Source organism: Cinclus cinclus, chromosome 11 (genome assembly GCF_963662255.1).
Source record: "Cinclus cinclus chromosome 11, bCinCin1.1, whole genome shotgun sequence".
Lineage (NCBI taxonomy): Eukaryota > Metazoa > Chordata > Aves > Passeriformes > Cinclidae > Cinclus > Cinclus cinclus.
The window spans coordinates 10,939,376-10,956,131 of NC_085056.1; the positions used below are offsets into that span (position 1 = coordinate 10,939,376).

At 43.7% G+C, this 16,756-nt stretch overlaps 1 protein-coding gene across 4 annotated transcripts; it reads left to right on the top strand.

Moving 5' to 3' along the window:
* Nucleotides 1-1,867: 1,867 nt before the first annotated feature.
* On the top strand, nt 1,868-15,496 carry AKTIP (AKT interacting protein). Of its 4 annotated transcripts, none has more exons than XM_062499902.1 (10): nt 1,868-1,909; nt 6,049-6,164; nt 7,426-7,631; nt 9,177-9,241; nt 9,325-9,425; nt 10,720-10,808; nt 10,880-10,978; nt 11,193-11,300; nt 11,886-11,946; nt 14,562-15,496. In XM_062499902.1, the coding sequence occupies exons 2-10, from the start codon at nt 6,123-6,125 to the stop codon at nt 14,670-14,672; spliced, it is 882 nt and encodes a 293-aa protein (XP_062355886.1). In that variant the 5' UTR covers nt 1,868-1,909; nt 6,049-6,122; the 3' UTR covers nt 14,673-15,496. The 4 variants fall into 4 exon arrangements, with proteins under 4 accessions (XP_062355886.1, XP_062355888.1, XP_062355884.1 ...); XM_062499904.1 differs by having other exon boundaries at nt 14,565-15,496; XM_062499900.1 differs by lacking the exon at nt 1,868-1,909 and adding an exon at nt 7,201-7,300.
* The last annotated feature ends 1,260 nt before the right edge of the window (nt 15,497-16,756 follow it).

A 16,756-nucleotide genomic window follows, 5' to 3' on the forward strand; every position in this document is an offset into this window, starting at 1 on the left:
TTACCCAGAATAATAACGTTATTAACTGATTGAAGACTTTAAAGTGGCATTTTGAGGACAGGGGGAGAGGAGAAGGTTACAATAATTGAGACAAAGTGATAACCTTAGCATAGTATTTTTGCTCATAGCTTAGGAACAAAAATAAATTCACCCTACATGCATTGATTTTTAAAATTCTCTGTAATTTTTATACTTGAGATAGCATGGATTTTGTTGTCACCTTCCAAACCTTGACAAATTACTTCAGTTTTGGTATAGCAGTTCTGTAATCATTCTACTGGGCTCAGAAAAAAGTCTAATTATAAATAAAAATTACTTCTGAGGTCTGTTCTTTTTTCCTCTTTTTCTTCAGCAGACTTTAGAGGTATATTGTGTATGTATATCTGTGTGTATGTATTGCTAATATAAATTTACACCGTGTGTGTACGTACCTGCTCAGCAATAGTATCAGAAGCTGGAATTATTAATTTTAAAAGGAGGTTTTAAATGTGCCAGCAAGTGTATTCTTTTGGCCAATAAGGGCAGTGAGATCCTGGGGTTAATTAGGAAGAGCATTGCAAGCAGGTCAGGAAGTGATCCTGCCCTGCTGAGGCACATCTGAAGTGCTGGGTCCAGTTCTGGGCTCCTCAGCATTGCCAGAGTCATGGAGCTCCAACAAAGACGATCAAGGGACTGGAGCATCTCTCTCTCAAGGGAAGGGAATGGGGCCGGGGCTGTTCAGCTTTGACAGGAACCTCAGCCCTGTCTGGCCCTGTCTGCAGCGAGGGCTCCGAGCAGGGACCAGGCTCTGCTCCTGGTGCCCAGCAATGGGACAAGAGGAAGGGCACGAATGATGCCCAGCAAGTTCCACCTGGACACGAGCAAGGACTGCTTTGCTGTGCAGTGCCCGAGCACTGAACAGCCTGGCCAGAGGCTGCGGAGCCTCCCTCGTGGGGATATTCCAGAAGTGGCTGCACACAGCCCTGTGCCCTGAGTAATTCTGCTTCAGCAGGGAGGTTGGGCCAGATGATCCAACTGCGGTCCTTTCCAACCTGACCCATTCTGTGAGTCTGTGAGGGGAAAAAAAAAAAAAAAAGTTGAAAATGTTTTTTTAAATGTCCATTTTTAGTCGCCTGCGAGAAGGAGTGACAAAAGTCCATTACTGATTACGTCATCTCTAGTAGGAGATTGGAGTTCTTGGCCCATACAGGCAGCGTTAGCTCCAAATTTTGGAGAATCAGTGGATGCCTCTGGGCACACACACACACAGTGTTCACCGAGCTGCAGCGCTGTGCCTCTGCCCCTCGCCGTCCGGTGCGACAACGTGTCCCCGCGGCTGTCACGGCTGTCACCACCAGAGTTCCGTCTTTGCTGTCCTTCCGCGGGCTCTCCCGTGCCGCCCGCCGGGCGCTCCCGCACTCCCTCAGCCCGACCCTCCTCCCTCAGCGCTCCCGGGGCGGAGACCCCAGGCCCCGCCCCAGGCGGCCTCTTGGGCCCACCGGCCAATGGCGTGCGTCCCCGCGCGCCCGGCCGGCCAGTGAGAGCTGCTCATTTCTCTAAGCTCCACTCCCGGCGCGTCCGGCCAGCTGAGAGAGTGACAGGTGCATCCGTGCGATCCCATTGGTCCGCCTGCCACGAGACGGACGAGCACTCAAACCAATCGCCGTGCGAGGGGCGGGGCCCGCGCTGTGACGGACCAGGGGCGGCCCCGGTGCGTCAGGGCCCGTCCCGAGCTGTGAGTGGCGGCTGCGACCGCACCGCCCGCCCCGCGGGGCGGTACCGGGAGCGGTACCGGGAGCGGCGGGCGCCGATTGGCCGTGGGGGGCGGCCCGGATGTGCGGCCCGAGGGGCGGGCGGTAAATGGGGCTGTGCCGGGGGTAGCGGGAGCGGCGGCGGAGCCTGGGCCGCGCGGGGGAGCGGCGGAACCTTGGTGGGTAAGCGAGAGGGGCCACAGCGCTCGGCTCTGCCCTGCCCTGCCCTGCCCGGGCTGAGCCTCCCGGGCCGAACGGAGGCGGTGGGCGCGGGGTGTCCGGTCCCCGCGGCACGGGAGGGCGGGCGGGGCTGTTCTGTCGCTGAGGGGCTGCGATGTGTCTGCGCTCTCGGGGCCGTCACCCGCCGCCGGGAGGGGCTGGGCGGGCGCGGCCCGTTGGGGCTGCCCCGCGCGGGGTGCGGGAGGCGCCGCCGGTCGGGCAGCGCCAGGTGCGGGGCGGCTGCCAGTGGGGCCCGGCCCGCCGGGTCCAGCCCTCTGTCTGTCGCTCCCCGTCCTGCGAACGGCTTCGCGCTGCGGCACGGCTGCGGCCTCGGTGGGAAACACCGCGGGGCCCGCTCCGGCTTCGCAGGACTGCTCCTAACCTGCCGTGACCCCCGGCTGACAGGTCCCTCTGGAGTGCCCTGTGCTGGGGGACTCGGCCGGCCAGCTCCCCATGTCCCTTAGGCTGCTGTGTCTGAGAGCAGTCTCCTTGGGGTAGATTGCAGTTTCCTAGAGGACTGAACTCGTAGCAGCAGGTGTAGTATGGAACGTGTAGCCCGCCTGTGGAAGAAGAGTCGACGAACAGGCTTGACTGGTCAGTGTTCCTGATCACCACCATCAGCGGCTCCTTTATTGTCCGGCACGTTAAGGTGTGGGTGAACGAGGGCCCTGGGTCCAGAGGAGGTCAGGAGTGTCTGTGCTGGGGAGAAATAAGCTCCAGTGTGAACTGACAGCTATGGTAGCTGGGCAAGCACAAAATACTGTGTGCAACTGGTCAGGCACTCTGCTGAAGTAGCTCAGTTTGCTCTCAGGTGTAGGAGTGGTTCCCTTTCATTTGTTGACGTTTCCAGAAAATCTACAGAAGAGTGCTCTGTTCCAGGCAGATAAAGTTTTTTTCACAGTGCTTTTAGTGTGTTTGATCAAATAACTGTGTTGGTGGTAGGAGAAAAGTGTGACATGTACTGCAACACTGGGTAAAATTAGACTTTTTTTGATGAGAATATCTAATGTAGAGAAGGGAAAGGTGCAAAAGCAAAGAACTTAAATGTTATGGTTTTGCTAGTGATAACTGTTTTTTGAAGTCTTTTAGAGTGCTGATGAAGTATCAGATGACTTCACGCTTGCTGTGACTGCTGGTGTGTATTGCATACCTGGAGAGTGCGGACGTGATGTTACGCCTGACAGCAGGTGGCTTTTGCTCCCAGTGTGGTGCTGTGGATAAGTGAAAAGGCCTTTCCAAGAAGCAGTATTTGAAGTGATGTTTCTTTAGAAGTTTGTATTTTGTCTTTGTGTAGTTGCTGTTCTACTAGAAGGAAAGCCGTGGGAGGAGGCCAGCTCAGGAGGGTGCTGTTACTTGCTATTCTTAAAGCAGGAGAAATCAGTAGAATGTACTACTCAGTGGCATGTTATCAAGCCTCTTCTGGATGAGGTACTGTGAATATTTGCAATGTGAAAGGAGAGATAGGGAGATGGTTTTGAATGTTACTATTCCCTTTCAACAAAATGAGGAGAGAGTATTGGGTTATGTTGGGAGCTGATGGTTTTAGTAGTTACAGCACTGGAAGATGCTGTAATGGTGGGTGCCTTGAGGTAGACACTGAGTCCTGTGTAGGAGTGAATGCCTAAACTGCCTAGGAATTTCACTTAATGATATCAGGACTTGGCCCTCCTCTGTCTACTGCAGACATAGTGAGAAGTAGGATAGGCAGTCTAATGTAAATTTACTGTTTCTTGGTTGTCGTTGCAAATACTGATTTTAATTGTTTCTCTGATAGTGATGGGTGGTAAATTGCAGGGTGAAGGTACTAGAGAGCATAAGCAGTTGTGGATAAATTTCCTTTAGAGCTAGGGTTTTCGATTTCCACGCTGCATAGGAGTGAATGTAATTAGAAATAAACTCTTAAAACACCTTGAAAGGCTTCTTAAATGGCACTCCTCTGGGAAACTTGTACTCTGAGGTTCTGTGTTCTCCAGTGTAAACAGCATTTTAACAGGTGTGTGAGACTGGAGGCAGTTTAACAATAAATCTAGGATACTATGTGTGATTTATAACTGGCAAGCAACTGGATGAAAGATGTCTCTGTAAGGCAACCTGCAGAAGTTATTCCTTAGCTTAACTAGAGCTAAAATAATGTTTTGTTTGCTCTTAGTAGCGTGTAAGTAGGCAAAGCTGGGAGTGTACATAGCTGCTTTCTGAGAGGTGGATCTGGTGACTGAACTGCATCTAACATCAGATAGCCAACTTCTAGAAAATTCCCTGTTTCCCTGGGAGTAGGTTGGGCTGCTTTTTACTTACGTATGTCGTTCTTTGTCCTGCTGACTCCTTTTCTCCTATCTCTGGTTCCGGGATAATGCAGCTTGTATTACCTAGTCGTAAAAAACACCAGCCCAAAACAAACAAACTAATCCTGCCCCAATCCCGTGATCACTCCAGGTTCCAGCTAATTGTCTTCCAACCCATATCTCAACTTCCAGCAGCTTTCCCTCATGTCAGAGCTGGAGTGCTCAGGTGCTCTTTGTGCGTCAGTTCCTCCACCCTCTGGTTGCACCAGAGTTTCCCCAGGAAATGTCTCGTACCTTCCTTGGCCCAGTGTCTTCCTGTCTTACTTAGTCTGGCTGCTTTGATGGAAAAGGCCTGTGGTACACCCTCTGGCATGACTCTGCTTTCCAGACAAGAGATGGGGAAAGGTGAAAACATCTTCTTCCTGCTCTCATAGGGCAGTGGATGTGCTTTGACTTTCTCTTTTCAGTGTGCAGAATGATGTGAAACTCTGCTGCTGCTGAAGAGGAAAAAATACCTGGAGGAACTTGTTGTATACTGGAATGTTTGAGATTATTTTGGGTGGGGAAATTAATTATTTTTCATCACTTTTCTGAAAGGTGTTTGCATTTTCTTGAATGCTTGGCTGCTGCATAGCCTAGAAAGCCATGATTTGATATTGATGTTTCTTTTAAATATTTAGAATTCCTAGACTTTCTTTGGATAAATTGTCTGGGATTTTGTGTTTTCTTTTATTTTCTTTCAACAAGATTGGCATTTATTTTAGTTTTTGGAAGATTTTGGTCATTTTCTCTATACACGAATCAAACCAATGGTGAACAGAACTACTTCCTTACTGCAGTAAAATAGCAGTGTTGAAATAGAAACCTGTGCCACTGGTTCTGCCTCTCTCATATCACGGTAGCTCTCTTGATCCATGTTGTGCAACTTTCTAGCAAAGAAACTGAGTAAACTGTCTCAAAACCTTAGATGATGGAGCCAAAAATGGGAGGGTGAAACGAGGAAGGAAAGTAGGAGAACTGGAGAGGGAAAAAGAGTGGAGATGGCTGTGCCGGACAGGAAGTGCTGTGGATCAGAGTTCTTGAACAAGCAATAGCAAGACTAAAAAGAAGAGAAAGATGAGGAAGCAAGGATATACCCAGTAGATGACACTAGAACTTCAAATATTGCTGAAGCCCTTGTTTATGGGCTGCTGATATAAAGAGCACTAAGCCTTAGTGCTCATAATGAAACCATTAAATAAGCCACAGAGAAACTTCTGTGTTCTATGGCTTTGTCTATTCCTGGTGGTGTTCCAATGCAGATGAAAACAAAATGACACATACATGATACAAACTCACTGAAAGGATCATCTCTCTTGCCAGGAATGACAGAGAGTTTCTCAAACTAGAACATTTCAGAAATGTGTGAAGTCAGTCTGTGAGGGACTGCACTTAGCAGGGTCACAGTTTTGTCTGGTGCTGGACATAGGGAGGTGATAACTTTAATGTTTTCATGTGTAGAGGATCTTCCTAAACTGTGCTGAGCCAAGAGATGGTCTTTTTTTTTCCTTCTCATTGGCAAAATCAACATGGAATGCAGAATATAGTCTCTTTCTAGCAGAAAGAAGGCAGAGATCCATGTGCAAAAATAGACTTGTTATTCTTCTGGAGTATATAGTAGAGCTTTGGCATTTTTAGCTATTGTTGGTCTTGTGTACATGAAGTTTACTTCTGAAGTTACAGAAAGATAATGCTGACTGCAGTATTAGATGTGAATCCTATTTATATATTGAGTCCTGTCTATCTGTTAAATGCTTGTTCATTCTGTGTACTTTTAGGGTATCAATACGAAGGGCCTGAGGACACTCTGAAGACCCCAAAAAGTTCCATCCCTTTATTTGGAGTACACGTTATGAACCCTTTCTGGAGCATGTCTACAGGTTCTGTGCGCAAGGTATTTAACGAATGGATGCCAGAAAGTGTTGTCATGCTTGGGAGGGGTAGTAGCAGTGCTGGAAGAAAACATCAGGTGATCTGCAAATAGTGTTTTACTGTGCATTTATCCCGAGGGTTGTGATCACCTTCAGTAAAAGTGTAAACTAGCTTTGAGCTGTGTTAACTGGACTGTGCCTGTGCATAGTCTATTCCAGAATTTTTTAACTTTTTTTTTTATCTGAAGCATCTTTAAATAGGCAATGTGAAACAAATTTGTTCAAGTGGTGGAAACACTTTTTTCTTTGGACATTTTAATGTCTTTTATACAGAGCTTAGCCATAGCATGTGCAATGAGAATTTTGGCAGAACTATACCTCCATCATGCTGTTGCTACTTGAGGTTGGAGCATAGGGTTAATCACTTCCCACGTGTTCAGTATTAGGGCAAATTGTGTAATGCTGATAATGCGGTGTTGTTACTAGTCCAGGTCTTGGGCCCTTCAAAGCACCATAGCTTAAATGCTACCTTTAGTCACCACACGTAGCCTAAGCACAGGTCTGTAGCCTGCATGTTTGTCTTGGCAATCTGTAGAATGATTTTGGGGTCTGTGAGTAGTACAGTGTTTGTTGGCAGTATTTTGTTTTTTTTCTTCCAGGGAAAGGCAGCAGAGGCATAAAAAGGCTCCTATAATAAACTATTCAAATTTGATACTCCTGCCAAGTGGTGATTCTTTCACTGTGGGAGTGAGCTATAAGATCAGTTTTGGGTGGACTGTTGATGTCTTAAGTACAGGCAGAAAGTGAAATACATAAAACTTTGTTTTTCCATCTCAGTTTTACTACACTACTTTTAAAGAGTCTTTGAAGCCTCCAGTGTAAGGATGCTTGTCAGTAGAAATGATTTATCTTGATGCACTGTGTGCTAGAAATAGATTGACTTGTAAGCTGGTGTTGTATACTGTCTGGTTTCAAGTTCTAAATAAATGTAAGCCTCCTTAAGTATTTGTCCTAATCTGCACATTTCCTATCCGGCATTGAATACTTTTGTACTTGTAGGTTGTGTTTAGTTAAGGAAAAATTTATTAAAAAAGAAAAAATGCAAAGGGGCACCCTTCCTCCATGCCCTTCCTCAAGCAGTAGATCACCAAAACCCAAGGTATGTTTCATTGGCTTAACTTGTAATTACCATAATTTGGTTTAAACCTGTATTAAAATATGTTCATATGTTAAATGTGTCTGAAAGATGGCCTGTGATCTCATGGTTCTCCTTTGATTTGACAGAGATCTGACACTGAAGAGAAAACATTGAGTGGAGAGCTTCGAACCAGTCCCCTTCGAGCCTCTGCAAAGAAACAGTTGCCTTCTATCCCAAAGAATGCTGTGCCAATAACCAAGCCTGCTTCCCCTGCCTCCTCCTCCCAGTCCACCAATGGAACACATGCTTCTTATGGGCCTTTTTATTTGGAGTACTCACTACTTGCAGAATTGTAGGTTTTCACTTGTTTTCATCTTTTTTAGGTCACTGGGCTTATGTTTCAGTGGGGAGAAACCCCTCCTAGTTCTTGCATGGTGTCTCTGTCATAGTCCTTGAAGGCAGTAAAATGTTGTCTGCAGAGTTCTTTTTCTGGAGCAGAAGTCTTGACCTCTTGAGACAGAAAGCGAGGTGGATGAGATTTTGTGGGGTGTTTTTAGATGTCATTCTCTAAATTATTATGTTTCTTGATCTTGAAGTGAACACATGAGTAGTGTTTACTACTTAAACTAGAGTTTAGGTATCCTGACCAGTTATCCTAATGGCTTTTTGGTCAGAAATGCCAAATATTTGAAACAAGTATTAAAATAGAAGTAAGCAGATGTCGAGTGGGAAGATGCTTATGAATATATGGTGCTATCTAATACAGTTAGGATGTGGGAGCTTCCTTCAGTTGTCACATGAAACACTTGAACACTGCCTGGTACAGTTGATCAAATGGATGTTGGGAAAGCTGTATTAATTTCTGTGATCTTTAACGTGAAACTTAGGAGGAAGGAGTTGCATTTCACCCAACCTACTGATTAGTAGGCTGTTGTGGGTGCATAAAAATCTCTGTCCTCAAAACTTTCTGGTTATATAACTGGCTAGTGTTACAAAGCTGAAGAGACTTCCTCTGTAATAGACATACTGGATTTCCAAGTATGTAGTGCCTTTTGGATTGAAATCCCTGGAGTCCTTATGCAACACTGAGTCTCAGTTCTTGTATTTAACTATTAAATTGAAAATGAGAACTCTCAAAACATCAATCTCTTTTTCAAGAAATTGACCCTTTTTAATTCAAGAAAGATGTTTTTCTTCTGAGGAAATATATTGGCACTATAATGCAAATTCATTATTGGGAAAAATAATAACAAATACCAGGAAAATGGTAAGCAGGCAACTGTGTTAATGTTTTTGCTTTAAGATGGTTGTTTATTTGTGCAAGCATGCAGTGTTCAGTTTAACGGACCCATATGCCAGGTAATTGGAAAATTTGTGAAGTTAATTTGGTTTTCTGTTTGTTTTGGCCATTGCCAGTGTAATTTCAGCTTTATCTGCAACATAGTGTCATCTAAAACTGAAAAATGACTTGTTTAAAATTGAGGTTGAAGTTTGGTCACATTTTAGCAGCAACTACAATTGACTCTGAATCTGTGTTCAAAATTACTTAATTGAATTTCTTTTTTCTTCCTTAATTTGAAAGATTCAGTAGACAATTGTAAATTTCTGTACTGACATATGTTAAATGCATCTACTGAGGGAAGAGTTTTCCTGTTTCTGTACTTACTTCTATCGAGAGGAATAGTGTTCTCTGCTAATAAGTCTTTAAGTGGACTGGTGCGAAAAGCAGAAGGGAAGGAGTGTGATTTCGGTGTATTTGTCACCTCCTCCTGTGAGCAGCCTTGGGAACTGGGAGTGAGTTTGTGGAAGAAGGCCCTGTTGGGCTGTGGGTGGTACATTCTGGGTTTGCTATGTCAGTGTGGTTGTGGAGCTCTCTGAATGCTGACTCTGATTGCAGTACCTTGGTGGTGAAGCAGAAGTTGCCAGGTGTCTATGTGCAGCCCTCATACCAATCAGCTTTAAGTAAGTTTAAACTTAGCTTTTACATTGTTTTATATATGTACATTTTTTAATTCTTTCACTCAAGCAAACTTTCTCACTTGCAGTGTGGTTTGGTGTAATATTCATAAGACATGGGCTCTACCAGGATGGTGTGTTTAAGTTCACTGTCTATATTCCTGATAATTACCCAGATGGAGACTGCCCGGTAAGTGGTTGTGTCTTGGCTTTTTCTTCTTTCCTGGTGGTGTAAGTATGGCTTTTTGTTAAAGTTGATACATCAATCGACTTCCCTTTTCCTTGAACTCATTTTATTCACTTGATTGGGCTCATTTGCCATGTCTTGTACACATTTGCAAACCACTGTGGAGCAATTGCATTACTCTGATTACTGAGACTGGTGTTGAGTGAACTTCCTGAGGTCAGATGCATTAAGGTCTTAAGTAATCAATCATTTCTTTCCCTCTACTCTTGATTTGCTACTTCCTCAGCAGGAACTTAAAGTTTAAGCCCTTCAAGAGGCATCAGAATTCCGAGTAGTGATATAATGGAACATAAAATCCAGACACTTGTGCTGTGCTTGCTGTAATAGTGCATGATTTTTTGATTATCTCTTCTAAATTACATTGAAACAAAGAACTAAAAATTTGAGGAGAACATGGTGAAGCAAAGGGAGGAGGAGATAAGTGGTATGGTGTTATCGTCCACCTCTACTTTTTCTCTTTAGTGAAAAGCTTCCAAGTTATTAGACTAATTTTAAAATAAAAATCGAAAAATACTTTGTGGCAGTCGGACTCTTCAGAGCAGCTTACCTTCTTGGCCATGCTTCTTGAGAGGAAGATTTGAGGGCAGGTGCACACAACTGCTGTGTTGGGTAGCTGCCCGCTTGGTGTCAAGTTTTATGTAAAGCTATACTCTTTAAAAGACACTGTTTCCTACTAGTTCTGCTCTTTTAAAGGTTAGATTTTAGTATCTCTCAGCCAGACTACATTCTTTTACTAGCAGAGAACCTTTAGAGCCTTTCTCTCGAAACTCAGTTTTCTTTTGGAAGAATGTGTGAACTCTGGAAGTAATGAGCTGCACAGAGCCGAAGGCACCATGGTGTGACCGTGCAGTTTACTTAAAAGTGTGGAGGATAAAAAAAAAGGTATTGATTGTAGCTCAAGTATGTAAAAAGCTTTCAGTCACAAATACCTAAACCAGAAAAATTATTTTAATCGGTTCTTATCTGATATTATTACTTGCACTGGCACTGGTGCCTGTGCAGCTAACTGGATTAGTTTCCTGATCTGGCGATAGCATGTGAGAGAAGACAAGACCCTGTATGTTACACAGGTGTGTTGGGTTGCAGTTTCACAGCTGGTAGAAATCACTTATGGTTGCTTTCTTTTAATACAGTAACAATTCATTAGTATTTGGAAGCATTATTTGACTGACCTTCACACAGTGGTGTTTGCATTAGGATTAAAGTTGTTGTAATGAATTTTTTTTTTCTAATGCAGCGCTTGGTTTTTGATCTGCCTGTCTTCCACCCACTAGTGGACCCTGTATCTGGTGAACTGGATGTGAAAAGAGCATTTGCAAAGTGGAGGTTAGTGCTGACAATCTGATGGATAATTTGAAAAGTTTGTTCCATTCTTCATTGTGCTTTGTTCTTTTTAGGAGAAACCATAATCACATATGGCAAGTGTTAATGTATGCTCGCAGAGTCTTCTACAAGATTGATACAACCAGTCCTCTGAATCCTGAGGCTGCAGTGCTGTGAGTATCTTCCATGTGTATGGGCATGGCCTCTTAAGAGTTTTTGGCATAGACTTGCAGAAATAAGAGGTTTGTGAAATTCTGTCCACTTGTGTTCTCTGCCTCCAGACTTGGTTTTGTTAGGAACACAAGTTGGTTTTTGCCAAGTCTGTGCTTCCAGAGCAAACTTGTGGCTCCTTGCAATTACTTAACACTACTTACTTCTGTCTTGCAGGTATGAGAAGGATGTTCAGCTGTTCAAAAGTAAAGTGGTAGACAGTGTCAAACTATGCAGTAGTCATTTATTTGATCAGCCCAAAATAGAGGACCCCTATGCAATCATGTGAGTACTCTCAGCAAATTCACCCTGTCCTAATGTTTTGAGAGCATGTTTTGGTGTAGTTTCTGATGGCAGCATTTCTCTGTCAGGCTAACTAACCTGTTTTTGTTTTAGAAGAAATCTCAAAACAATAACTTCTCAAACAAACCTTAGAACAAGCAAAAAGCTTTGAATCACCCTCCCTCCCTGAAGCATCCACCTCCCATATTATTTAATGGGCAGAAATGCCCATGAATTCATATTGCTTTCTGACTTTCCTGAGCTCAGTTTGCTTGACTGTAGTTTTGGTCAGAGTTTTAAAATCTTTCTAAAGCTTGCCTGCATGAGGGATGGAGGCAGTCAGCTTCATGGTGAATATGAGTGGTTTTTCATGTCACATGCACTGAATTTCCAGTTCTCAGAAATGGAAACCTAAATATTTATTGTTGAAAAGATCCATGACAATATGAATTTAGTTTGTAACTGTGTGGTTTACCACCGCTTAAAATCTACTTATAATTCAATGAACTAAACAAAGGAAAATCACTGCTTCCTGCTCTCTGTGCTGTAGTTTGCAAAAATACCAAGTGAACTGTACTTTTTCCATAGTTTTTCTCCATGGAATCCAGCTATACATGATGAAGCTAGAGAGAAAATGTTGACTCAGAAGGTAGGCGCCAAGTTCACATTCTCATTCTAATAAGGGTTTATTGCCTGATACAGGAAAAAAGATTCTCTGTCTCTGTACTAGAGAGACCTTTTCCCACCCCTCTTTTGGCTCAGTAGGAATGCTGGAACTGCTGTGGTCTTCTAACGAAGCAGTTATGTCACTGCTCTAACTTCAGTGTGTTAAGCAATTAGTCACTTTAGCCAGAAAGCTTTGTTAGTACAACTCATGGCACACAGCAGATTTTGTTATTTATGGATGATGGAAGGAATGAAGAGATTCACTGGCAGCCTGTTAGGTTGTCCTGCACTTGTAATGACTGTTACTATTTCTGCATTACCTGACAGTCCCCATCATCTTTGTTTTCTACTGTTGAGAGATCTTTCATTACTGAATCAAAGCTTCAGCACTTTCTTCTCCTTGCAAAGTTTCTGAAGCAGCACCACAAGCACAGTCCCTTGCTCACTTTTCTAATGCTGCTGATACCTCATGAGATGACATCAGCTCACTAAAAGGTGCTGAGAGTTCCTTCCATCAGAGTGCTCTTACTGACAGAGCAAGAATGTGTTGGCTCATAGGGCTTTCATGTGATGCATGATGGGATGTGGTCTGGGATTCGGAGTGTTCCTGTTTTATTTTGTTTTTTTTTAATTACTGCTTTGCACTTGACAAGAGCTGGCACAAAGCAATTCTGGGTCTGTGCTGAGTGGCCTGACAAGTCAATCCACTTGAGTACAAAGGGATTCTGAAACAGTGGCTGCTATCATAGCTGGACTGGCAAGGAAATACACTCTGAATGTTTTGGTTACTGACTTGGCCTGAAGCTGTGTTATGGTTTGCTGGGGTTTTGTGTAATGAAAAATCTTTTTTTTTTTTGTCAGTTTGAACTTGTCTTCTGCACTGCAAGCTTTACCTCGTGTTCTTGCATGTCTTCTGGCATGAATGAGGTGTTTAACTTTGTCTTAATACAATACACTGCTTGAGCTCAGTGTGGCAGTGTTCCCAACTGCCAGAGTCACATTAGAGCCTTAAAACACACAGGAAAATATTTTGGCTGGATTGACTTCTTGATGTTCTTACAAAATTTAAGAAATACTTTCAGTACTTCTTCTTCTCATCCCTTTCTCCTTCATTCTTTACCTCCTCCTTATCCTTTAATTCAAAGAGAAATAATAGGTCAGAGTGCTTGAAATAGGAAGGATCTGATAATGTCTCAGAGACTGATAGCTAACAGTGACTTTTTTTTTTGTCCTGTTTTTTTTGGAGATGCTTGTTGATTTATTTTTAGGTGAAAATAAACATCTTCAGTAACTATTGCATGCATGGTACTTAGTTGCTTCAGTTGTTTGTTGATAGGAATGGCCCATGGTGTTGTAGGAGACATGTCCCAAAATATCAGTGTAGCTGAGAACATTTCCAGTAAAAACAAGTTCCCAAATCTTCCTACAGCCCTGGATGCTTGTTTATTACCCCTGAATTCCTTGGGAAACAGCTAAGCCATTCAGGAAGGGCAGTGATGTCCCAGTTCCCTGCTGAGCACTTGGCTTTTCCAGGGTGTGCAGCAAGGGAGAGGCAGCTGCCACTGGCAGGCTCGGGCTTAACTCACCCCTCTTGTTTGCTGTTGTCCAGTGTGCTATGGCAGATCCGTCGCACACAGTCGCCTGTCTGTCATACTGTCACTGTCACTTGTGCCTCTCCCCATGCACAAAGCATGGTTCTCTTTTCCTGCTGCCTTAATTTACTTTGTCAAGTAAGACTTTCCATGTTACCAACAAGTCTGCTTGTGCAGTTGTCACTTTCTAGAGCTCAACACACCGTTCCAGGTTTGATGTAGCTGTTGTATACTTCCTGCTATTAAAATTACCTTTCAAGCTGTTCTGCTGCTTTGGTCAGCTAGAGTAGATGTCTAAGTCACTGATCTCTAGCTACTTTGAATCTACAGATCCTCCAAGTTACCTTTCTTCTTTAGTTTGAAGCCTTGGTTTCTTTTATTTTTGTTTTGGTCTTCTAAATTGCAATAATCAGTTCAAAATGTTTGTTTCACTGTTGGGTAATAGTTACTGTTCAAGCATTTAACTGTGACAAATGCTCAGGCAAGGAAAGGACAGGTCCATCCTTGGAAAGCATTGGGAAACTCCCATGTTTAGCAAAGGCATTAATTGCTACTTTGGCACATTAATTTGGGTTCCCAACCACCTGTGGTGTGGAGTGCTCTTCCCCAGCACACCCAGCATGGCCAGGCAGAACTACAGGGCCAGTGCTGGGGGAGGGTTTGGATTGACACTTCTTTCTGTAAAACAGAAATGTGGTGAAGAGCAGTGCAGTGATGCTGGGCTGGGACCTCCAAGCAGAGGGAGTATGCTTGAGTCTTTATGATGGGATAGGGCAGCTGTACCCCAGTGAGGTCCTTAAAACTTCTGTATTGTCAGGGTCGTTCTGCAGATGCCACACACATTCCCAGAAATTAAGCCAATGGCCATCTTACTCTTCTTTGATGGGAGGAAATGGTGCAAGCCTCTTCTGTGCTTGTTTTTACTGAAAGTAAAATGGATGGAGGGGAAGTTGATAGGGTTTGGTTATCTAAAAGTTGTTACTTTAACTTTTTTTTTTCTCCCCAGAAGAAGCCAGAAGATCAGCAGTGTAAAAGCATGCATGTCTCTGGCCTGTCGTGGGTGAAGCCTGGCTCAGTCCAGCCCTTCAGCAAAGAAGAGAAGACGATGCCCACTTAGCTGCTCTGGACACTGGTGCACAAAACACTTTCTGGGGGTGGAGGGAATGTAACGGAGGGAGAAACAGCAAAGCAGCAGTTTCCTTCTTGACTACAGATTAGTAAAACCTGAATGGTAGCAGTGACTCCAGTAAACCTGTTCAATGGATTACTGACTCTTAATGTTTTACATATGCATTAGGTTTAAAGGCTTGCCTGGAGTTTGGAAGTCTCTTGAACACTACAGTACTTCTACGTGAAGACTGTCTAGGGTGGGTAATTCCTCAGGGCTCTGAAATGCCTGGAGGTTTTGGGCTGGTTTTTAAGCTTTTATTTTTTCCCTCCAGGAATAGCAATTTTTTAAGAAGAATCTTAAATTACTGGCGGAAATATTAGTATTGGAAATACGATGCCAGAGTTAAGCTGTGTTCATGTAAACTAATATAGCAGAGTTAAACACTATATTTAATGGTTTTAAATACTTTTGGTTTCTATTGTAAATATGTTAGGATTTGAAATTGTAAATAGACGGTTCATTGACTCCATTTAGCACTTTCCAGAAGTAAAGCTGGGGATGATGTATGATGTATTATTGATTTGTAAATGGATACTGTCACTAAAGCGCACATTAGTCTGACAGGGTGAAAGCAGAATGTCAGACTTGTTAGATTTTTTTTTTTTTTTAGTACAAAAACACTAAAATCAAAGCTTTTAATGGTTGATCTCTTGAGCTAATAAAATCTTAGAGGGTTTTAGATTCCCTAGGTGTCTAGGGGATTTCTTAGGATAGGACCGATGTGTGTTAATAGTGACATCTTAAAATAAAAAGAAACTGTGCTCTAGCTTTTGTCCCTGTTAGTGTGTGCTGTGGACACTTAGTGAAGAGTGGGAGCACCTGGATACATAGGTGCTTGGGATGCTCCTGGGATGCCAGGAGCAGCTCTGTGCAGAAGAGACTAATGTTCCACACACAGGAAAACCTCTCCAAAGCTCAAGTGAACTTGGGACAGACTCTTACTTTTCCTAATGCTACAGCCTGGTGTGATGCCTCTTCTTGCCTCCCAGGAGTGTCCTATCAAAGCTTGTAGTATTAACCCCTTGGAGCTGGTCTGCTTTTCCTTTGACTCCCTTTGCCTGTACTGGTGGCACTAGTGGCAACCAACTGCTTTGGAACAGCCTGTATTGACCTGTGGTGTTCTGGGAGGGTGGGCAGTGAAGTGGGGTTGGGGGCGAGTTTATTTGTGTTTTGTTTTTATCTGACACCTTAAATTCACTTGTCATTTGCAACCTGTTCATTGAGAACCCCTTCTTGGCATCTAAGGAAATAGAGACTTTTTCCGTAGCGTCATATGCTCAGTGACTGGAAAACCAGATGGCTTTGTGACACTTGCCTCTGTCAGTGTTCTGAGTGCCATTGATGTCCCAGTAGCATCAGTGTTCTGGACACCTGGCAGGTTATGAGGAATTAAAAGTGCCTCGGAATTGCCATGTGCCTGATCAGGTTTGCTGTAGAGGACAGGATGGAGAAATTGGTTTGAAGGTGAGTTTGTATTGCCTGGACAAGTGCTGCTGTGTGCCTTTCAAAGAAAGGATGTGGGAAAAGTTTGAGGGTGCATGTACTAGACTGGAGTGTTGCCACTAAAGTATTGTGGAAAAAGTTGTGTTGCTGGTGTTCTCTTTTATTCAGAAGGCTGAAACTGAAATTGAAATGCTTCAGATTTATCAGTGCAAGGTTTAATTTAAAAGACTCCTGGTGTGAAGCAGATGATGGGCCAGGCCTTGTGCTGAGCACATGAACTGGTTGGACGGGGGAGCTAAACTGGACTGTGACAGTTTCTCTTTATTCAGTTTCATGATTATTCAGAAGCCTCTGTTATAAATCACTGACTTGCACGTTTCCTAAGTGACTTAGGTGAAGGACTGGTGTAAAAGTTAAATCCCTTCTCATCTTGTGCCGCTCTTTATTCTCAGCTGCCAGTGCTGCTGTTGGCCAGGAAACACCACAGCTGGCAAGGACAATGCCCGGGGGAATGACAGGACAAGGCTGTGAAAGTAGTGGTTCTTGGAGTAAGTTTTGTTTGTCTTTGAGCTGTCACGGACCCCTGC